At 38.9% G+C, this 24,605-nt stretch overlaps 2 protein-coding genes across 2 annotated transcripts in view; one reads left to right on the top strand and one right to left on the bottom strand.

Annotated features, from left to right (window-relative positions):
- Positions 1 to 24,605, bottom strand: part of ANO3 (anoctamin 3) — a 363,106-nt gene that overhangs the window by 30,499 nt on the left and 308,002 nt on the right. Inside the window, exon 14 of the mRNA XM_034768757.1 lies at positions 19,817 to 19,877. Coding sequence (XP_034624648.1) covers positions 19,817 to 19,877 — 61 coding nt within the window. The remainder of the gene's footprint in view (positions 1 to 19,816; positions 19,878 to 24,605) is intronic.
- Positions 9,747 to 18,218, top strand: MUC15 (mucin 15, cell surface associated). The gene is made up of 3 exons (XM_034769837.1): positions 9,747 to 10,502; positions 12,604 to 12,759; positions 16,833 to 18,218. Exons 1-3 carry the CDS (start codon positions 9,773 to 9,775, stop codon positions 16,988 to 16,990), a joined length of 1,044 nt encoding a protein of 347 aa, XP_034625728.1. The 5' UTR covers positions 9,747 to 9,772; the 3' UTR covers positions 16,991 to 18,218.

Below are 24,605 nucleotides of genomic sequence, written 5' to 3'. Positions count from 1 at the left end.
ACAACAAAACCACAATGATGTTTTGCCTTTCTCCTGGTTTCTGCCTTATAAATAAGAAACGCACTTTTATATCACTGCCACCTTTCCAGCATTCATTGCTGCCCACCCTACAGCTCCCATTGTCCTTCTGGACTACAAGTGCCAGAATGATAGAGGTGGTGAAAATCTCGGGCGAGAGAGGCAGACAATGGATGAGCAAAGTGGTTACAGCAATATGGCATGACAAGAATTCCTGAAGACTGGTGCAACTCTACCTTGGTCTCAATACATAAGAAGAGCAGCATCCATGAATATGGAACTATTGAGGAATAACGTTAGTGCAACGTGAAATGAAGATACTCGAACACATCTTGGATGCTAAAATTAGGAGAATGGTGGAATCTTTCCTCCAACAAGAACAGTTTGGCTTTAGGAATAGACAAAAAACCACAGATGCCATGTTTGCAATTCATCAAGAGATAGACAAATGGCTAAAGCACTAGCAGGACAGCTTCTATGCTTTTATAGACCTAGAACAAGCATATGATAAATTGGACAGAAGAATGCTTACACTAGTGATGAGGAAATATGGAGAGTCTGAGGATTTAACTATCGTGAAATATACTCTACAGGTCATTAAAACAATGATCAGAATGTGTTTTGGAACAAGTCCCTCTGAAGTGAAAGTCAGACTGCAACAGGGCTCTGCCCTCACTTCCACTGCTGTTTATCATATTGATGGATTATGTCAGCAGGAAGATCCCAACAGGAAAAGGTGAGAAGCTGCTATATGCAGATGACATAGAAATAAAGGCATTCTCAAAAGAAGACCTTCACGCCAGCTAAGCTGGCATGGGTTAAGCATGACTAAAACTGAGGTCATGCGGGTCAGTAGAGATGCCACAGGGAAACGGGATGTAGAGATTAATGGAGCACATGACTGAACTGACTGACCAGTTCAAGTACCTTGGTGACTGGGTTATGGAAGATGGCAAGTGTGAACATGACATACAGTCCAGATGGGGTGTGGTGGAAGAGTGTGGACTAACATCTCAGGGGTTGCATATGACAAGTTTATGTCACGGAGACTGAAAGCCAAGCTGTACAGAACAATGGGACACCCCACAATGCTGTACAATGCAGAAGCATGGGTAGTAACGAAACAGTAGATTCAGGGCCAACAGGTGTTTGAGATGAGATGTCTGCGTGCAATCAAAAGAGTGCATAAAGAGATAGATTTTAAAATGAAGCATTAGAATGGAAATCGAAGTGTGATGTGGCTGACAAAATCTAGGAAATGCAACTTTGCTGGTTCAGTCACATACAGAGGATGAATGAAAAGGACCTGGTGAGGACAGAATGGCAGGAGTGGGTGGTAGGAAAGAGACTCCAAGAAAAGTCAAGGAAGCGATGGATGGATTGCATCAAAGGAGACGGTAAACAGTTGGACCTTATTGCTTCCTCGGTCAGAAGATGATGGTGGATGCTTTCATGACAACCTGACCTCAGATGATGAGACACGGGGAGGAGGAAGAAGAAAAACTACAAGTGCCAGAAGGCACTGCTTGCTTGAGTTGGCTTCATGTGTTACACATAATGTAGGTACAGGCCCACCTATTACTCACTCTGGGAGGTGTGGATGGCTTTCAGTCTGTCAGTGATCCAACTGATGATTAATCAAAGCCTTTTTAAAAGTGTCTTGCACAGTGCTTAATTACTCACAACAGAAAAAGGATGGTGGCTATAGGTATTTGAGCAGGAAAACTTGATCGTGTAGAGAGGCTAGTGATTCTATTTTATTATGACTTTACATGTACTAAAATATTTTCATTTTTAAAGGAGGAAAAATGGGCAATGACTCATCTTGAGAGCTGTGTTCTGAAATGGGACACTGGAAAATGGGGAAAGAAGATTCCAATGTTATTATTTTTTTAAATAAGTGTTGAATCTTTTGTGAAAAAAACATCAGTCTACACAGACTAGGAACTCAGAGTTCAAGTCCCTAAAAGTCATAGTGGATGGTATTTTCAAAATGGCCTAAGTAACTTAAAAACTTAATTTCCATTGGCTTGCAACTGGACTTGGGCTCCAAGACACTTGGGCCCTTTGAAAATTGCACCCAATGACTTATTTCAGTAACCCTATGAATAGCAGGCAGAACCCTGACGTGGTAAAGCCAAGCAATTAAAACCAACACTACAAGTTGGTTGTTACATTTTGTGTGTGTGTGTGTGTGTGTGTGTGTCTGTTTATGTTAAAGTTATTAACACACTTCCTTTAAAATAAAATTAAAAGATTGTGCATGTTACATAACATTTCCTTTCTGAGCCTCAATTTGGTTGATAATGTTAGAATCCAGAGAAATAAATATTTGGGGTCAGATTCTGCCACCGTTGCTCACACTGCGGAGAACTTTACTATACACATAGCACACCTGGATTTCACCTCACTCTGAGTCAAAGATGCCTATCCTGCCATTACTAGTACACCTCTACAGGAGTTCTTCCACTTCTCCACTGGGTTGAGCACTTCATATGTGTGTGTGTGTATGTGTGTGTGTGTGTGAGAGAGAGAGAGACAGAGAGAGAGAGAGACACCCACCCACCCACCCTCACATAGACACACAACTTCTTTTAGGGACTATATCCCCCAGGCAACACCTCTTTCTACCACAGCCTGTTTCCTAACATGTTTCCTTACATGAAAGGTTCTGTAGAGTACCGGAGAGTTTGTAGACCACAGTGTGAGAACCACTGCATTACTGGATTACATACTTTCCAGCTGTCAATATAAAATAAGTTTCCTTCCTATAAAGTGGGTTTCTCCTATCACCTGAATGATTGGTGCTACACTACAGCTCCCATTATCAGTTGATTAGCAATGAACCAAAAGAACTACTAAGTCTATTAGTTAGGTTAATTTTATCTCTGGTATAACTCCACTGAACATAAGAATGGCCACACTGGGTCAGACCAGTGGTCCATCTAGTCCAGTATCCTGTCTTCCAACAGTGGTCAATGCCAAATGCTTCAGAGGGAACAAACAGAACAGGGCAATTATTGAGTGATCCATACACGGTCGTTTAGTCCCAGGTTCTAGCAGTCAGAGGCTTAGGGACACACAGAGCATGGGGCTGCATCCCTGACCACCTTGGCCAATAGAAACATGGCATCTGTTTCAGAGTAGCAGCCGTGTTAGTCTGTATCCGCAAAAAGAAGAACAGGCATCTGTGGTTCCTTGTCTTTTCCTAAAGCCAAGCTGTTCTTGTTTGAGAAAAGGTTCCACTGTTCTCCTAATCTCAGCATTCCCTCCATGATTGTATTTAATTTTTTTTTTCAACCCAGATTTACTTTTGGCCTTCACAGCATCCCCTGGCAACAAGTTCTACAGGTTGATTGTGCATTGTGTGAAGTAGTACTTCTTCTTGTTTATTGTTCCTTATGTTTGCTTGTTATGCTTAAATACTTCTGTATGCTGCCTATTAATTTCATTGGGTGACCCTGGTTCATGTGTTATGTGAAGGGATAAAGAACCTTATTTATTCACTTTCTCTACACCGTTCATGATTTTATAGACCTCAAGATGGAAGACTTCAAGACTGAAGTTACACCAGCAATTAATTGGGCCCATTACTAACCTGTCATATGGAACTTGGTAATAATTTGCAGTTTTTAATGACTTTACACACTCCTAGAGAGTAAATTACTATGGCCTCTAGTTTCCCTCAGGCTACATGGGTATTTTAACCCCCACAATTGCTACCACCAGTCAATATCCTCTTTTCTTGTATGAAGTCAGTGTCTATTTTTTCTAGTGGCTATACAGCTTGATTATACCAAGTTGCCACTCTTCCCCTTCTCATTAGGGTGACCAGATGTCCTAATTTTATAGGGACAGTCTAGATATTTGAGGCTTTTTCTTATATAGGTGCCTATTACCCCCCACCTCCTGTCCCGAGTTTTCACACTTTCTATCTGGTCACTCTACTTCCCATTGCACCTTTAGTCCCATTGCTGTGTGTGATTATTGCTCTTCCCCTTCCACTTTTTATGCTGTGTGGAAGAAGGAATTGCAGGTATTTACATAACTCAATTTAGTGAGTTATAGAAGTTAATGTATTTCTCATCATGAACTGCTGCTTCAATACAGAGGTGAAACAACATGAAAACCACAGGTATGGGAAACCAGAAATGAACGTGAACGAGTCTCATAGCCACAATGAAGGGACAATAACAGGGCAAGAAAGATTTGAAAGTGGAAGTTCTGTGTCCCTCATATCTACTTAGTGGCTATTCCCATGCCTTAAGATAAGTATTTTCATTAGCAGTAGAATCTTCAAATGAACAAAACAGTTGGTTTTTAAAAGAAATCTCATCACATTCACAGGCAATCAAAATGCACTACCTAGGCGCTATAATTACTTGTGTGAACTACATGTAGTTTACTTCCATGTGTAATAATAAATCTGTTGCCTAAGATTAGTTACAACTTGCTCTCAACAAGCTAGAAATACTTCTAGATATATAAAAGTAGATTCCAGTTACTCCATGTGTATGCCATTCAGTTGGGCTAATAAGGCTTGAGCAGCCCCCAACCAATTTCCATTGCTGCAGCTCTACCAGTTGTTGCAGTGATGAGAGTGCTAATGTAGGTAGGCTGATGGTGTTTTAACTGATCTTGTCGCCTAACCCTGTTCAGAACACGTCTAAATGATATAGTAGGTAAAATAGTAGCAAGCTGTTAGAGACTTGTCTACAGTAGAGCTCCCAACGTTGCTATTGCAGGTAGGTATGGGGTTAAATTAAAATTAGGTCCCGTATCTGCAATGAATACAGTATGGACTGACCCATGCACCTGTGAGGAGCCACACTGGCTTCAGGAGGGTTCCATATGGGTGCAGGAGTGTCTGCGTGGGGCTTACATCTAGTGCAAATAAGAGCTATCACTAAGTTACAAATAATGACACTGGAGAAAGGCATGAAATAGTAGTTGCACATGATTCTTTCAAAAATTTCAAGTGGAAACAAAAGCGCCATGGTATTCCACTCATGGAGTTATTCAGACATTACTGGAACACCTCTGCATCCCTCTCCAACACATACCAGTCTAGAATAAATAAAAAATATAATTACAGTAGCAAGTAGTCCTGACTACTTCAGTATGTAAAAAATTAAACGGCTCATGTTTGCCTTTCCCCAACCCCCTTTGCTCTAAATCTACCCCCAAGATTATATATAGCATGTAAAGAAGGGCCTGACATGCAAGATTCAGAGCTGAATCTGATTATTATTTCTCCCAACAATCTGGGTTTATGGTTTGATTTACCAAATTTGGATCTAAATCTGCATTTCAAATCCCTTCAAATTAGGAGGGTAATTACAATTATAATTGGACCCAGGGGCTTAGGCTAATGTATAAAAGCATATACATACATACATACATACATACATACATACATACATACATACATATATATATATATATATATATATATATATATATATATATATGTAGAAAGTTGATGTATATTAAGAGTATGCCATAGTATAATTAACTTTTGCTTATTCATCTTCTACAAACATTTCTCTTCAAACCCTAAAAATGGCCATATTGGGTCTAGCCCCATATTCTCTCCTCTGACAGTGGCCAATGCCAGGTGCTTCAGAGGGAATAACCAGAACAGGTAATCATCAAGTGATTTATCCCCTGTCGCCTATTTCCAGCTTCTGGTAAACAGAGGCTAGGGACACCATCCCTGCCCATCCTGGCTAATAGCTATTGATGGACCTATCCTCCATGAATTTATCTAGTTCTTTTTTGAACCCTGTTACAGTCTTGGCCTTCACAACATCCTCTGGCAAGGAGTTCCATCGGTTGATTATTTCAGTTTGGAATACATGTACAGTAAAAAAGTGTGTCTCAACAGAAAACTACTTTATTAAAATAGCTGCTGTCTAATTAAGAGAAGACCAATACCCCATATAGTTTATAGAAATTTGATACCCTTGTCAAAACATCAATGTAAAGATTTTGTAATCTTCACAGAATCAATGGGCACTTGTCTTCCCACTTTACAATGAAACCTGTAATTTCTGTAATGGTAGCTCTTAACAAAGACAACCGAGAAGCAGGTCAGTCTGGTTCTCAGGTGTTCTATTACACACAGGGAAATACGGCCCCACCTAGTTAAGTTTCTACAGTGCATTCCCGATGAGCGTGACAGCTGCATTTACAGTACCTGCATTCTACTGTGTTCACTAAACTAATTGCACTCTGTGCTACAGAAGTATTTCAAACCTACCTGCATGTACTATAGAGCTAAAAGGTAAGTGCATTTTTATTAATGAATTTGGCTAAGTAATCACAGCAGCATTGATTTTTTTGACAAGATATTTGGGTGAATGTAGGGACTGGGTAACCAAACTCATAGCTAAACTACCCCATAAGGAAAACATTAAAAGACAAATTAACTTGGGCCAGTAATTCCAAGATTTAACAGCAAAGATAGGCAGAGACGTAAGAACCATAAAGAGAAGATGAAAATATTTCACTGTAATTCAAAGTTTGCTGACAATTGCTTTTCCTGCACTTTTAAGAAGTGATTTTAGCAAGTAAGTTTAGGATTTGCTCTTAATGAACTAAGTCTAGGAATCGACAGCCTAAGTCTGTCTATCTGGGCTGGGAGGCATGGTTGCATCTGCAGTGTAGACATACTCTAGGAGTTTTGCCATTGACTTCTATGAGGCCAGGATTTCACTGTGCGTATGCACATATGCACACATATGAATGTAGAGGAGGAGCCATATACAGTAGGAATACTGCCAAAAAAGATCAATAAAATAAAGTCAGTGCTTTAAGTATCATTAACCACAGAGTGACACGGATTTTCACTAGCCTTTCTCCTGGGTATTCAGTTTTAAGCAAAATAAAACTAGTAAAAATATGTGATAAGCCCAAACCTTGTTCAAAATTGTACTCAAGTCCAAAGTGACAAGCTACCAATGTCAAATGGTTTGTTTAGGGATCTGTATGTAGTTCCATCTATATGCCCTGATCCTGCAATGAGATGCCTGCAGTTGGACCCCTGTGCCTGACTTTAGTAGGGCTCCACACTAAGACAGGGCATGCACACATGTCATTGAAGGATTGGGGCCATAATGAGGGAAGAGTCTAAGTCAGAGAGTTTGATTCAAATATTATTTACATGGCTTTGACCTTAGTGTGATTTCAGTGTAGTTACTTACAGGTGCCAGCAAGATCAGAATCATCATATCAGATAATTTCTCCTTTTAAAAGGTATTTTACAATTAGTGTCTCAAGCTAACTGGAAAATTCTTTAGATTCCGGCTAATCTTCTGTTCATCAGATTTTGGCTAGTCTAAGGTGCTGGAGCTGCAATATTTTCAGTTGTCCTATAATACCACTGTTTGCATATTAAGCGCTAAGGGCAACAGGTGGTTTTCTAGGGCTGTAGGGTTGTTTCTGATCTGAATCTTAATGCTACACTAATAAAAGACCAGTTAATTATTAGACACCAAGGGTTTCCAAGAAATACAACCTAAATATAGCCTTAGAACTACTGTAAAAAAATCTTTGTGGCAAGGTGTTTTCTCTCTTTTTGCCCCCGAGGAAAAAAATTACAGGATTAAGGAAATCATGAAAACCACATTGTTCAGTTACGAAAGGTGCAGTTAAAGTGAACTGTTAGTAATTTCCCTTGGTAGTTTCAAATTACAGTCAAGGTGAAATAAGAAATATGACAAAAACTCACTTTGTTCAGTAATGACATGGCTACTGATACAAGGAAAAAGAGGGGTCATGCCAGTGAGCTAAAACAATGGTACTTTCAAGATGAAAGCAAATATTTGAAAGCTTAGTAAAAGCTCATTTAAAGTTTTGTTTGCTATACTTTTCTGTAATTATTACTCAGATTGGAAAAACGTCCCTGTACCCAGGTATAGTGAAAACAATGCAACTTTCATTAATATAATTGTGAGAGTTGGCTGTTCAGTTACAGATTTGAGACTCCAAACACAAAGATTAGCTCTAAGCAGAAAGTTGCAATACTTATTTCTGTAAAATAATAATAATAAAAATAAAGTTTTAAAATCTTTTATTTTTAGCTGAATAAGTAAGGACCATTAATCCCACCTGGCAGATGACCACCCTATATTGGGAGACTGATCAATTTACCAACATGGAAACAATATTTATAAACAGATTGCTGAAAGCTGAATCCCAAAAATACACATACATACAGATTCCAGCCTTGGCACTACATCTTGTACCCACTGAAGTCAATGGGAGTTCAGTCACTGACTGCAATGGGAGCAGGATCAGACCTAATGTCAGGTTCATTGACTAATAGCTGAAACTGAACCATATCATCCGTCAAATGACAGAAATCTCTGTAGGGAGGGTGTCACAGAGACAAGCTGGCTTACTCCAGTAGCTACTGTTAGAGTCCATAGCTATACTCATCCCTCTCCCTGGCTGTGCTGTGCAGAGAGGAGCAAAGCTGTGGAAAAACCCATAGTTAGATTTATAAAGGTGAAAGGAAAACGTGCCAGACAGTGGACCTAAAGGGTGAAAGGGAAAGGAGCCAGGTCACTGCCTCTAGGCAGCATGTCTCCTTCCTACAGGCAACAAAACATGCATAAGAATAGTGGGTTAATTAACGCTATTGAAAGTAGTGCTAACCTTCACATTTTAGTCTGTGATCTTTGGGAAGTAATAATAGCATGACCTCAAGCTGTCACTACCCTGGAAAGCTAGATAAGCATATGGCAATATGTCTCAAGAGATTGGGGATCAGGATTCTTGCTGATCCTTGGTTGAACATTTGCAAATCAGGGCAGACTGCACTGCTTTGGTGTTGATGTTTGGTTCTGAAGCAGAAATGCAGCTCCGCTAATTCCATGGGCTGGCTTAGCTGCTGAACTGTCATTAATCTCCTGGCAGCAGCTGTATTCCTGTGATGGTCCCCCCCTCAAGGTCACAAAACATGTAAGGGAAATCATGACCTTCCAAAGCTAATCGCAACAACAACTATATCACTTTGCATGGAAACACACTCTGTTACTTAGCTCTTCAGCCTTGCCACATCCCTATTACTCTCATATTGCTGGGTGCTACCCTGTAACCAGAAAGCATTGGTTGCTGAAAACATGCCCTTTTAGGCATGGGTCTTGGTGCAACGGGTTCTTGGTTACATGTAATAGCAAGTTGTTACAGACTGTGAGCTGTAGAATGGAGGGGAGTATACAGCTTTGCCTATGGAAGCATGCAAAAAGCTTTGTTGAGGAACAGCAATGCTTTGAGAGAATATTATTGCTATCCAGGAGTGTTAAGTTCTCAACATGAAAACCTTCAGATATGTCTACATTGCAAGTAAACATCCACAGCTGGCCCATGTTAGCTAAGTTGCGGTCATGGGACTCAGACTGTAAAACTGTTGTGCTGATGTTTGCACTTGGGCTACAGCCCAGGCTCTGGGACCCTCCCCTGTCACAAAGCCCTGGGTCTGAATGTCTAAATCACAATTTTACAGCCCCCTCAGCCCAAGCCTGACTCAGCTGACACAGGCCAGCCACAGTTGTTTAACTGCAGTGTAAACATACCTTTAGGAACCTCCATAACTTCACTTCTCTAGTATCAAGCCACTTGTAAGTTTTCATCAACATGTCTGGGTCTTCATTGTCCAGCTCTCAGTTTCACATCATAAATTAAATTACAAAACTTTTCACTTCTTTCAGGTTCTTTACATAAAGAAACAAACCACAAAGTCACTACCATGCTGCCTTCCAGTGGAATTCTTTTTATTTTACTGCCCGTTAGTTTATGGTGGACCAGAAGCAATGGTTACAGTAGTACAGTCAGAACAACAAACAATGACAATAGTTCAACTATAGATACGACTTCACCTACACACCAAGGAACTTCACATCAGCTAGATCTTACTGGAACTAACGGAATAACTACTCCTGCTATAAGCCATGTTACGCCAACAACGGCCAATAAAAATGCAACAACAAAAAGTACAGTAATAGAGATTAACACTCAAAGTAACAGTGTAACTCAGAGATCCACTAATGGCACAGAGTTATTTTCGACTTCGCATGTGGATAAGGGTTCAACGGATGGCACAAATACCCCTGCCAAAAATGTCAACAGAATCTCACCATCTTCAACAATATCCATAACCATGACTGACTTGTCCACAGCGACTGAAAGCAACATGCCTACAAATGCTGGTGTATCATCGAAAACGGAAGCCAAAAACTTCACTTCAGTCACCTATAAGACCAGTTCTACTGCAACAATCTCCACCAAAGACTCTCTAAAGAGCTCCACAGAAGTCTCATCCACGAACAGTCCATCAAATACACTGACCACATTATCCACACACCAGAGTGGCAGTGTCACAACAGACTTCAAAACAATTTCACAGACTACAAAAACCGTACACCAGAATTTCACCAACCATTCTATAGTCCCATCAAATCCGAAAGAACCTAACAAAGGTAAAGGTTTAATTACAGTAAAAAAAGTTTAATGATGCTGAACACTAAAATGTTTACATTGTCTGGGAAGCTGAAAAGATGTGTGAACTGCTTCAGATAAAACTAGACCTCACCTGAAAGTTTTATTAAATTAAAAACATTTAGGTAACTTTTACCAAATATAATTTTCAAACCTTTCTGCATTTCTGGGGTTTAGCTGAACCACAGGCAGAAATATTTTTTATTTATTTCAATTTCAACAGGAAGTCAAAGATCCGGGGCTGCCGTGCAGCTACTTTGAACTGCATTGCCAGATTCCATCTGGTATTTAGCAGCAGCGTTGAGGACCCCATTTAGTGGTGGAGGGCTAGAATGAAATAACAAAGTTTGTATTATAGTAAAACCTAGATCTCCTACCAAGATCATAGCCAGACTGTGGTAATGATTGCCTATATACATAGTAATAAATATTCTCAGCCCCACACTCCTTACAATCTAAATAAACAAAACTGGTGAAGGGTAGGAGAAAGGAAAACACTATTATCTCCATTTTGCAAATAGGGAACTGAGGCACAGAGATTAATAGTAACATTTTCTAGTGTTTTTGGAACTTAAGATCCACTGAAAGTCTCTTAGGTACTTTTGAAAATGATACGCTGAGTTACCTGTCCAAGGTCACATAGGAAGTCGGTGGCAGATACATGAATTAATCTGAGGTCTCCTGAAACCCCAGGCCAGTTTAACCAGAGAACTATGGTATTTGTGAACCGGCATATTGAAAAAATTCTTGTTTCTGAACTATATTGGTATATAGATACTATAATGGGACTATTCCCAGCAGACTGCTTCAGTCAGAGTACCATTCAAATTGGATCTATTTATATGGAACTGTCCACTGAAAATTGTTGAAAATGTTTTATCTGTTGCATCAGTCTGGAGTAGCCCCAACTCACTGAATTTCTGAGTTTTGCTTTATATTAAATTATTTATCTATTTATTCACATAGGAAATGTAATGCAGCTCTGCTTGGGTTTGGTGAATGTGCAAACTTTCTCTCCCTACCCCTTCATCTTCTGCATATATGAAATAGATCTGTACACTCCCCATGCTCAAAGCACTTAAAGCAACAAATTAATCATTTCTTAAGCATGAAGGACACAGAGTGCAAAACACTTTTGTGACTAAAGCCTTCAATTTATAAATAATGCCCAAATGGATTGCCTACCTTGTATTTTATTACTATCAATTTGGTTAAGCCTGGAGAAATAATACAGCATAAAACCAAAAATAGCATTTCTCTATTCTGCTCTTTCAAATTGGGGCTTCAGTGATCGAGAAAGGAAGATTAGAAGATATAGTATTTTTATACCATTAAATTGCCTGCAGGCTTTTAGCATTGGACAGAAATGCTTTTCCAACATATACAGTACAGTCTACACTAAGAACTGGAGGCTATCTTCATGCTTTCAAGCTTCTCTCTATAGCTCTAATAATTACAATGTATCAGGACTTTTTGCCTAAAGTGACTCTGAAAGAGGGCATTCAAAGAAGATGTGAAAATTCAAAGAAAAGTTTTATAAAACCCAAGAAAAATGTTGGGGAGAAAAAAAAATATTTTTCTACCTGAAAAACTAAAAATGTTACAGCCAATGCTTTCTATGTTTCTGATTTTGGATGCCCAACAAAGTGTCTGAAAAATTGGCACTCTAAAATAGAAATACCTAAGATCACAGGCTAGCTTTATAGTCTGGTCTAAATACTTACAATTGTTATATTAAAGAGATTTTATCAGAGGATAGTGCAAGGCCTTGTGGTTAGAGCAGGTGGCTGGGAACCACAACTCGTGGGTTCTATTCACAACTGTTGGTCAAATACTTGCTTGACTGGGAAAAGTTATACTAAAACATTTTTGTGCCACAGTTTTCCCATTTGTAAATAAGAGAGAGTCATACTTCCTTGCTTCACAGGATTGTTGAGGGGATGACTTAACTATTGTCTGTAAAGTGAAATATGTCAGAGTGGGCCAGATTCTCAACTTGTGTAAAATGTCAGCTGAGGATCTGGCCCTATAGATTTATAAATTTTCATTAGAATAATTTCTTTATCCTTTTTCCCCTCCCAGAGAATCGCCACAGTGCAGGAGTTGTGCTTGGTGCAATTGTAGGAGCCATTCTAGGATCTGCATTAATTGTTCTGATTGGGTACTTTATATGTGGGAAGAGAAAGTCTGGCTCATTTTCCCATCAGCGACTTTATGATAACACAAGGAGTGAACCAGGTAAAGAATTTCACAAATGTTCCCGGAGTAGAAGGACTTTTCTATTCTGCACAGAACTCTTGAGGTGAATTTTTTGTCCCACTGAAGTCAATGGAGCTAGAATTTCACTGCTATTCTTTTTATTTAGATTGTACAAATCAGTTTGGCAAATGGTTTTAAAGTACACCCAAGGCTTCTCAGTATTCATAAACAGGGAGAGGGGATGTTTTTAAAATCTTTGGTAAATTTTGTATTGAGAGAAGAGTTTAGGGTATTTCTGCTTGGCACAGTTAATCCAGGTTAGTCTAGCCCAAGTGCAAGCATCCCACAGCAAAACCCTACCCGCTTTATTGTGTCCTCATTGTTCTGCAATAGCCTGGGTATGCCTGGAGACATATCCCATAGTTCTTTGGGCTGAGACACTGTAGAAGATGCTCTCTCAGTTAATTGTGGGAGGATTTGTCTGTCCTTCAGAGGGAATTGTGGGAAGGGCATTGGAGGATTATTAGCACTGGAATGATTTTGCCTTGGTCCTCACTGCAAAGTTGCTGGGTTCCAGTCCAAGTTAAAACAGAACTTGGACACTAACGCATACCACCATCTGGGTGCATAAAGCACCTCCAGCCCAATGTCATAGGTTTTTCTGTATGGATGGTAGGGAAGTTTGGCCTAAAATCCAGGTTTAACTGTACAGTGAAGATAGTCCCTTTAGACTTTGATACCATTTCATATATACAAAGTATCTAAACAACATGCAACACCTGGGCCCTAGCTGAATAAGTTCATACTAACTGGAATTTGCACAACTACTGAGTTGACTGAACAGCAGTCATTGCCAATCAGTATCATTAAGCCAATGGGTTATCTGCAAACTCCCCCATAAATAAATCCAGGAGGATACCATTCATATGTTTTCAGAACTTCAGTACCCAAAAATATCCATGCTCACAATTAACATGGGTTACGCAGAATAATTTTGAGGCACCAAGGTAAAAGTGTAATCAAAGAAGACATTAATAAGATATATCAACTACAATATCTGCTATAGAACACCACTAGCATAAAACACTGCAACACAATTAGGTCATGTCTATATTTTGATTGTGCCATTTTTTTGTTTAAAAAACAGATTCTGTTAACACAATTTTTGATCCTGTAATTTGATCTGCACCCTTGTGGATAATGGAGCTGTGCATGACTGCAAAAGGCCTACCTGTTGGATCTGGTTGTGGTATTAGTACCAGGGTTTTGCCAGCATTGTCGCTAAAAGTGGCATAACTGTTAAAAGACTTTTGAAAATAATTGCAAACAGTGATCTGACTGCCTTCAGACTATCTACTTTTGAGAGTGGTTTGTAAAAAATCCTCATCATTAGCAAAACCCATGTTAGCTGGAATAACTATGAAAGTTTCCAAAGATGTGCAAATTTGTATTTATGGTCTCAAGGTGTAAATTGCAGACAAAGATTAAAAAACCCAAAACCAAACAAAAAACCTCACAAAGCACAAGCAGGTATCAGTTACTGTACAAGTAGCTTTAAAGAAGAGAAATAAATCAACAGTCCAACTCAGCACTTTAATAGGCATTTTCTGTCTTTAGGTTTGCTTCTGTGACTGCTGAAGAGACTGAAGGCAGAATTTCACTGTAGTGATCCATTTTATTGAGCTCCCTTGATTTTAAATTCTTGTATTTATTTTTGAAATGAGCCAGGCATACATATACCTCACAAGTTAAGAGACTAGCTCTCAACACATTAATCTGTTATGCTTTTCTATCTAGTGTAGACTAAAGAGCTTTTTAATCTTCATTGCCTCACAGAATCAATAAAAACAACCACAAGACAACATTTCAGAACAGAGATATAAATTACTTATATCAAACATAGCCAAGCGCATTTTCAGCAGTTTCTCTTACAGACAGTAGATTAGTGTTTAATAAAATATGGCCTATGCATAATTATAAATGCATAGTAGCCAGTGATCCAACACCTCAAGAACATTTTTTCCATGTGTTGAAACATGTTGCACTCAGATTATTGTAGTTTTTATTTTTTGATTACAGTGCATACTTTTTTCTTAAACAGGAAGCTAATGTGTAATTTATCTAGAAATTTGTGAACACACACATATGCACATACCCACCGCTTTTTCCATAATTGTATACAAAAGAAAAAAATGAGTGTTCCCACATTCAGAATATGCAGGGGAAGTGAATAAAATTTCTTTTACTCTATTTTTAAAATCTCTCTCTCCCATGTAGGTGTACAGAAGAATGTAATTCTTAATGTGTTGAATCATAATTTGGAAAACAATGCCATTGTCCGGCTATAATGGAAGTAGGACAGGAGATACTGGATGTGGTTTAATTAAGCCTCAATTTTATTCTTAAATGCCTGGGAGTACCTGGCTGATATAATTGTACAGTGCAGGTAATTCCATAATCAATTAAATATATACCTGAGCAGCTTCTGCTGCTAGAGCCCACCCCCAAATGAGGGTTAAAGGCGGGGGCTATAAAGGATAGGGGGTTGGTTCCCTGCCATACCAGTCTCAGGAGGCCTGAACTGCCCCCCCCTTCTGCTCCTTTAAAGGATACCTTCTTTAAATCCTTTACCAATCCATTTTATTTCATCAATATACCCTTCCCTACAGAGTCCTTGCACTGGACATCTGCCCCACATTTACATAATGAGTTGCAACATCATATCCAAACTCCTGTTTCATGTTCGTCCCAACGAAGGCCCTCAGAACTTACTGTGCATAAGGCAACTCTTCTCCCTCCCGCCCCACATACAGTTAATGTTGGCAAATCTGGCAGTGAGGGACACATTCCTTCCCAGACCCCTGAGAAAGGAGTGACCAGCACAATGCCCACAGCAGGTCCTGACAAAACCTGATATTTCACCACTTCCATGGGTAGATGGATCCAGGTAAAAGAGGGCTTTTCCTGCACTCCATGAACCTATATAGTCTCCCCTCTCTTCTGGTCCCCTGGTGGAAGGATGGGTCAGGCTCCCCATGCTGAACTGGTCTGCTACTGCAGCAGAAAGTCACTCCCTGTCTCTCTAGCCCTTAAAGGGGCACTCACTTTTTCCAGCACACCAGACAATGGTCCCCACTGCTTCATATGCAGAGAGGTCATTCATGCACAGCTGTTCCATTATTATTAATATATATTTATATCACAGTAGCACCTGGAGATCCCAGTCAAGACCATAGCCCCATTGTGCCTGGTGTTTGAGACATGCAACATTATTTTCTGTTGCAGCTACTATGCTGGTTTATTGTATATGTCCTGTAAAAATGTTACTAGTAGGGCCATAATGAATTGTGCAGCCAAGTAGTGCACTTTGTTGGCACACAAATACATTATTAAAGATCCATGTAAATGTTTATGATAGTGGATGGTTAAACACCGACCAGTTCTGGCAGAATTATGGACCTATATTGTACAATATACATTTTGGATACCAACTGTTTTATAAACACAGATCCACGAACGTTAAAAACAAAAATCCAGTGTAAAGTCACTTGCACTATTCATGTGCAGACATTTTCTGACATTTCCATGTTTACACTCAGATCTTCAAAAGAACAACATTTTGCTGTTTTGATCATCTTCTTGACAGTAAAGAAATATGGAAGAGATTGAATATACTATAGTTTATGGTATAGTTTGGATTCAATCTAGTCCCAGAGTACTTTGGATTATTCATCTTTGAGTGAAAAAAAATTAACTGAAATGTTTTTAGTGAAACAGTGTTATTCTTTTTAATAGATGGTCTCGTTGCTAAAACACCACGCAGATAATTAGACTATTTAGGTTCTATTCCTGGCTCTTCTACAGACAACTTGTGTGGCAAGCCACTGAGAACCCAATCCAAAGCCCTGTGAAGTCAATTTATTGACTTCAGTGGGCTTTGAATCAGGTCCTGAATCTTTCTCTGTCTCAGTTCCTCATCTGTAAAAAGGGGACAACAACTTTTTTCTACCTCAGGTGTTACAAGACTAAATTTATTAATGTTGAGGCACTCAGACACTAAAGCGATAAGCACCACTGAAAAACCTATAAATAATCATGATGTATTTTTCCAGGTCTCCGATTAGATAATTCATCTCATGATGTGAGCTTCGGTGATTTGTCTTACTACAATCCCAGCACAACAAATGAGCCAGCAGCACAGAACAGCAGAGGAAGACCATATGATGGCATTCCAATGGGTGACATGACTTCATCTCAACCCCCAGCATAATGTCTGGGGGTAACGTCCGCTGGCTTCAGATTACAAACTCGTTTATGATCTATGTGCCTTGTTTTACATACATTGCTCCCACAGTATTTTGCAAGTTTATTTTCCCTGAAGTAATCCTATGGCTATTAACATGAAAGGCTTTGGATAGCATATCTGAAATCACAAGGTATATTAACACATGCCAGTCATACACTGCTGTGCCAGAGCACCACTGTCCCAGTTGGTAATTAAACTAAATTCAATGTTCAATCTGCTTCTGTGTTAAAAGGCACTATGCTATCTTTTAAAAAACAATATTAGTAAACTGCACAGAAACAGGAAAAATCCTGTTTGTTGCACCTGGGCAACTTCCTTTGGCTTCAGTCGAGGTTGCAAACATGTAATGGAGCAAAATACAACCAGGATCCTAAGGAAAGTTTAGCACCAAGACAAAATAACCATAATGACTATCTTGATGAGAAGCAGCTTTCTTCAAATGTCATTTCCATCAAATCTGCGGCTCGGGGGATTTCCTCCTCGCCTTGATATTTGCATCTTCCCGAGAGAAAAAGCTATAAGGCACTGGTTTTAATTATATTACTTACAGCTTGCAATTTGCCAGGCCAAAGTGAATTACTGTTTATCATGAAGAGAATTTGCTCACACTGATAGACTTACAATTACTACAAAAAGGAGACCACAAGAATGAATAGTCAACACTTCCTCCTCCTCTGCACCAGTTGGTTTATTATCTGCATTGCAGGTTAGGATCTGTAGAAATGATGCAGCATATTTTGGGATGGGCTACGTGGAAGGAAGGAATTCTCTTTGGGTAAAAAATATAAAAAGAATCCAGAGAACCACAGACTAGTTTAAAATCTTGCTCATTCAGCAAGTCTAAAAATCATTGAGACATCCAAAATAATAGTATAATGTATCTGTTTATAGCTACCTAAGATGCCTTAAGACATAAGAAGGACTTTATGAAGGTAAAATATTACTGGTTAAAAACAACATGATGCTTAGGGGTCTCAAAGATTAAGGGGCTTAATATTTGTGTGGGACATATGTTTATTGCTGTGGATCTTAATGTGTGTTATTAAGAGTGGACACTTTGGGCCCAGTCAGTGGAGCTACACCCACGAATATCAGATGAGAACTTGGCCACGAGTGTGTTAAGTTCACAAAGAAAAAAGAAATGAGATGTTAAACTTCACTCATTTGCAACTGTGATAATCTAATGTAAGTAAGTGTATAAGTGAACCATGACTACAGCAAAACAAAATTAAAATCTCCATCACTGTGCTGGGTCTTCAAAGCACCCTGAACTGTCAGGGGTTTGACCATGAGGATAAATGGAATTTCCCTTGACTTTTTTCTGGTATACCCTCTGTTTTAGAGAGTAGCACAGGGTTGATACAGGATCAAGGGCTGAAGAGCAATTGCTAGAGGGCCACTCAACCAGCTATCAGTGCTGTCTGCCTCAGAGAAAGCAGGGACTTTGCCTTAGGATTGGGGAGAAGCCAGAAAAGCTCAGCGGAGTATTTCATTATTCTGACATTCAAACTAAACAAAAAATTGACACAAGTAGCACCTGGGTGATAGCTAATGGCTGTACACATATCTGCATATTGTGTGCAGAAGGACAAATCACATGGCCATGAATTTTGGGGGCTTTATATAATTAAATAATAGGAACCATTGTGTTGTGTGCTTACAACAGCAAGGTGGGGATGTAACAATGAATTGCCACAGCTGCAAGCATTACAAGTGCACACACCAGATGTTTTCATTGGTTTTGTCTCCTATTGATCACCCCATTTTTTTGTATTTAATTAAGTGGTTTGCATATCTATTTTTGCTAGCAAGGACATCAAAACATGAGTGATGTTCAACCACACATTGTGGATGAACACTTTTGAAACTCCTCCTTTTCCCCTTTGCACTTGCTGCAGCTGGGAGAGTGAGAAATGCCTGTTCATGTGTATTATATAAATACAGCATCTGTGTGGCATTTAACCTCACCCCAATGGTACAGCATTGGTTTGAATAGTCAGTGCTCTGTGTGGACCAATGTTAAAGTCTCAGGGTACAAATATGCAGCACTTTCAGTGGAAGAATTATCTCCCCATCTATCTCATATATTTACAGCATGCTAATCTTATTATAATCTAGGTGTTGCCACTGACTTCCCATTGCAAACTTGTTATCGACTGCAATGAAAGATCACTGGATCAGACCCCTCAGTGTTGTAAAAACTGCATCTGCCTTCTTTTGAACAAAGAAATGTTATGCAATGGTAACTCCTGTTCAAGAGTCACCTCTGAGCATTTACTCTTCTTTTGATGCCTCCTGGTGTGGAGCATAATGTCACAGTGAATGCAGAGAGACTCTCGAAGAACAGAATAATTACATGAAATCTTCCTGTAAATAGTTAACACAAAATCCTCTGACCTGCCTTTATCTCACTGTAATTAGCCTTCGCCTACAAGCTTTCAAATCTGTTAATCTTACAGTGCTCCACATTGGATGACACTGATTTTGGCCCCAAACCTTCACGTTACTCTGTGTGAGTGGACCCCCATGAGGCTCTGCACACATGACATAGATTGCAGGATTAAAGGTCTTATTTTTCTACAGTCATTACATTTTGAACATAAATTAGTAGTGGAGTATTTTTAATGTCCTACTAGTACAAAAACTGATTTGAAGAAAATAGAAAAATATGAATAAACATGGATACTACTTGCTTAATATTACATTAAACTTCAAATCCCTCTAAAACTAATAGTCGTCATCTATGGAAGGAGAGGTGAACAGAACACTTAGGAAGGAAAATGGACTTACCCCATATTGCCATAAAAATAGCAAAGAAGACAGTGCCTCCATTATCAAACAAATGTGTAACCTAAGCAGAAAGTAAAACACATAATGCAAAATAAATAATAACAATACTACCTTACATTCATGTAGTATTTCCACCCCCACACACCAAAAAAAAAAAAAAAAAAAAAAAAAAAATCCAAAAATGCTTTATAGGTTTTAGACCCCAAAATATAGGCATTCTAATAAGAAGCCCTAATCCCACATAAAGGTGCACACATCAGCATTTACATGCACAATTCCATTCATCCCCCACTATTCCCATTGCTAGTCCAGGCATGGATCATCTTTCATCACTGCAGTTCCCACTCTGGCCTCAGTCATCTTTAATGTGCCCAAAATATTATCTCAAAACTCAGTTACTTAGCCAGCTATTCTAACCACATCCCACCAGTCTTCAAAATTTTCCTTGGTTTCCTCTCACCTGCTGCATTAGATTTAAGTTCCTTGTCCTGTCCTTTTAGGACCTGAACAACTTAAATCAGGCCTACCTACCAACTTTCGTCTCTTTATTTACCTCTTCCCCAGGAATGTTCCTTGTCTAATCATTCCCTTCATTGTCTCTTCCTTCCTTGCAACTCCATGCTTGGATCCCTTTTCTCACTTGATCCACCTTGCCTCCATGCTCTCCCTCTAAATCCCTCTTGAAAATATCCTTCCCTTCTAAAGAGTCTATAAATCCTAATCACTCTCAAAATGAAGAATGAAACCATCCAGACATTAACAAAAATTAATGTCAAAATGAAGTAATTATAGTACGACGCTATGCATAACATTCCACCTCTCAATCATTTTTGCTGTTTGTTGCACCCTATTGCCCATTTTCTACTTACAGTGTAAACTCTTTGGGACAGATTTGTTTTATCTGCAAAGTTCAGATAAAGTTCATGGTGGGTAGATAAATTGTAATTGAAAACTGTTACATGCCTATGTGTCAGTTTGAGTGCCCTAAGGGGGTTTGTTGTGCCAATTTTGAAAATGGTGTCCTCTATGTATCGTTCAGGGTTCATTTTATCCATCATAGAAATACAGCCATTTCCATGGTAGAAATCCAGCAGTCACTGTGTATGAGCCACAGTAGGCAATAGTACTGTATTAGGAGGCTTAGGTGAAGAATAATTTCTCCTACTGAAAAGGGATTTTAGGTGGGCAATTGCCAGTGATGAAATTTGGTCAGGGATACTGGACTGAAACATATTCTAGTGAAACAATGCTATAAGACGTTTGGTGAGCATCAGTGACCAGAACCTCAGGTTTAAAGTGTCATTTGAAAGATCACATACATCATTACATTATATTGGAGTAAACCCATGAGAGAAAGAATTTATGGGCAGACACATTTGATAAAAGGAGCACCAAACAGGGAAATTAGGGAAAAACAAAAACTAAAAGAAAAGTTTTCATAAGTGGTTTTAATAACTAATGCAATAAAACATTGAGTATTTCTAGGTATTTTCACTGTTTCAAATGAGAATTAATAGCTTCATTTTAGAAAAAACTTCAACTTAGATTACAATTTAATTATTGTTGATTTTGTTCATCATGTAAGGCCCGTCTTGCAGACTCTTACTCATTCAAGTAACCTTACTCATGAGGGTAGGATAATTGATTTAAATGGGCTAGCTTCGATAAAACCCATTTAAAAAAAGTAAAGGTTTGCAATATTGGGCCCTTATGTTGTAACTGTGGCCATCAGGAATGCTGTGCTTGTGAGGTGATGGTCTCAAGGGTTATGGGATATTGAAGGAATTGACAGTATGCTGAAGGGAGGTTGTAACACCTTCTAGCAAAACTATTACACATAATAGCTGCCTTGTTTTGTCATTGGGGTTGTCCTCTGTAGCAGACTCTAGTCCTGTAAACCAGACAAATCTACATTTTTTCAAATGAAAGACTGTCATCTGCTTTTAGAAAATAAACACTGAGCAAGTGACAGAGGCTATTCTGTAAGAGGGAAGATAATTAAATATTAGAAAAACTCTCTTGAAATCCTCATCATTTATAAATCCAGGAGAAAAAGTTAAAACAGTATAAACACTGTATTGCTTGCCAGTATGTTTTATTTTCTCTTGAATGCAAACACTTCTAATATTGAGTAGAGTTATTAAACACACACGTTTTAGTAGTAAACAGGGCTCTGTTTATTTTACTGTGCTGAAGAAAATGGAGACGTTATTACTTAATGCCAAAGATCATCAAGTACAATATGTAATTTTGTGTGAATTATATAATCATGTGAAACTTATATGCAAATATCCTTTGGCTTTGTTTTTCTTTTGTTATAATAAAAGGAACATACAAGCAAAGTATTTTATGAGACTGAAAATCTGATTGGAAAATGAAAGCAGCAGGATTTACAAAATTTTACAGATCAATAAAAGTGACAAGTGTTTCCAGATTTTTAATGCGTGGCAGGTTAGGGGAATCTGCGCAATAAAGATATCTGTAAACAATACACCTCTCTGAAGAAATGGAAAAGGAACCCCAAAAGAGTTATGGCTCAGAAGATCTTGCTTGAATAGAAGGTGGGTTTCCGACTCCAGATCATGCATTTTCTTTAGAATGACCAGACCAGTTTTGACCTGTAGTCTTAGTAATATATCAAACTAGGATTTTATCCAAAAGCTAAGCAGAGTGGGCCGAGCTGGCTGGGCCTCTGCATAGAAGTTAGAAGTAAAGAAAGTAGTGCTGGTGAGTCAGGAAATGTGCTATAGGGCAACATACAGTTGAAGGCAAGACAAAAACATAAAACCGAGGTGCTGACCACCTCTGATTGTTAAAGAACTCCTTTTCAAGAACAAGAGTGTGAACCCTGGTGTCCTGGCCAAATCACACCTTAAATAATTACATTCTCCTTAAATTATCTCCCCAGTACTAATTGGTTATGTTATTCTTAAGGGGACATATCAAAAGAAATGTCATAGTACAAATTGTGCTCCTTACAGCTGCATGGAGGGGATGACATAAGGAAGTAGGCTAGCCACCTTCACAGCATTATCTTCCATCTCCCCAGACAAGAGTAGGGTTTTCTGCAGGTTCTGTGATCTGCCTCTCAGGAGGAGGAGGGAAATGGTGGTCCAGGGTGAGTGAGTGAGAGGAGGAAAATTGCATAATTTCCATCACACTCCCTCAAGCCTTGTAAAAAAAAAAAAAATCACCAGGGCTATGTTAACTTTACTGTGAAGTTTGGTGCATTCAGATCCACCACTTAAGCAATGTCACCCCAGTACCCAGTTAGGTACCATGCACATTCCTATTTAACCCACTGTGGCTTGCAGGTGGTGTGAGGAAGACAAAAAAATCCAATTTGACCCATGGGAGAAAAAATTCCTTCCTAACCCCCTTAACAGGCTACCAGCTAGATCCACAGCATCTGTCAGGTTGGGTTCTCATTCCTAGTTTTGGTGGGTAGGGTAGGCAGCTGGAACAGAGCCAAAAGAGGTTCCACATGGCCCCTGAATCAGGTTAAATCCTGGGAGCTGGGGAACGCTGGCCAATCAGTGCCCCTCTCCCCCAGCTGGCCAATGGGTGCAGCTACCTGTTGTCCCTAGATGAGCACCTCCCTCTTTTGCTATCATCACTGTCCCCCTTTCACCTCTGGCCTCATCAATTTCCCCCACCCATTGATGTGCATGGGTGGCATTCAACTCAGGCCTGGAATGCCATCTTTCTTTCTTCCAGGCTAGTGTTTACAAGGGCATGTGATGTTTACAGCACTAAGCCTGCAACTTTCATAGCAAATATAAGAAAGAGAAAACATTTCTTCAGGGACAGGGATCCTAAAACGACATGATTTAAAACTACTACATTTGAGATTATTGTGTCCCTTCCAGTCAACTGCTGGGCAGGGCTGCTGTGGGCTATTAAACAGCTGCACTCCATAGGTGATGGGCAGCACAGCACAGTTTGTACAATGCTTTGTGTATGTTTGATGAAAGGTGTTACATGCAGTATATGTACAATTATTAATACAGCTGGTCAGAAAAAACTTTGATGGAACCATTTTTTGGTCAGAAAAGGCCCTTCCATTAAAATCAAGAGGCTTCTTGAAATCAAGTCGATTTCATTAAAATTTTGTTTTGGGGGAAAAACCAAGCTCCAACAATATGAAAACATCCCATTTCCACATTTTGGAAATTAAACATTTTGATTTGTCATTTTGAAATGACTTTTTGTTTTGATTGTTTTTGTTGTGTATTATAGTATATGTTATAAAGTAAACTAAAAATCAAAATGAAATGTTTTGATCAAAAAATTGCTTGGCATTTTCTTTTCATGGAGAATTTCTACATTTTTGGGCTTAGTTCCAATTTGTGAAACTAAATTTCAAAATCCTTTAAAAACTGAATTTCCTTCTCAACTTATTACCATCATGCCTTAAAGCCACAGCCATTCAAATTTCTGTAAACAATACTGAGTTCTAAACAAGAATTATTTGATTGTGCTGAATAATTTTGAGAAAGAAAAGCTGAGACTGGTTCCAGCCTTGGTAATATGATACAAACCAAAGTGGCTTCATATATGTGTCCATTTATATACATTGCTTGCATTCAAAAGCAGTCAATGTTTATGTTTGATGGACAGTTTCCTGTAGCAAAAGATTTGACTGTGTAGGACCATTGCATTGGGCACACCACAGGAGCATTATAATTCTCTATAATGAAAAAAAAAATCCTTTAAAAAGAACAGAAATCTGGTCATCAACACTACAGGGAATCAGAAAAGTGAGAACATAATCATATAGGAAAGTAGA

This window comes from Trachemys scripta, chromosome 4, assembly GCF_013100865.1.
Source record: "Trachemys scripta elegans isolate TJP31775 chromosome 4, CAS_Tse_1.0, whole genome shotgun sequence".
Classification (NCBI taxonomy): Eukaryota; Metazoa; Chordata; order Testudines; family Emydidae; genus Trachemys; species Trachemys scripta.
This window is presented reverse-complemented; position numbering and strand designations above follow the sequence as displayed.

Excerpts from the sequence above, each read along its gene's own strand:
- MUC15 (XM_034769837.1), top strand. The coding sequence starts at position 9,773 with ATGCTGCCTTCCAGTGGAATTCTTTTTATTTTACTGCCCGTTAGTTTA. Across the intron at positions 10,503-12,603 it reads TCCGAAAGAACCTAACAAAG|AGAATCGCCACAGTGCAGGA; the intron begins GTAAAGGTTTAA and ends TTCCCCTCCCAG. Across the intron at positions 12,760-16,832 it reads TAACACAAGGAGTGAACCAG|GTCTCCGATTAGATAATTCA; the intron begins GTAAAGAATTTC and ends GTATTTTTCCAG.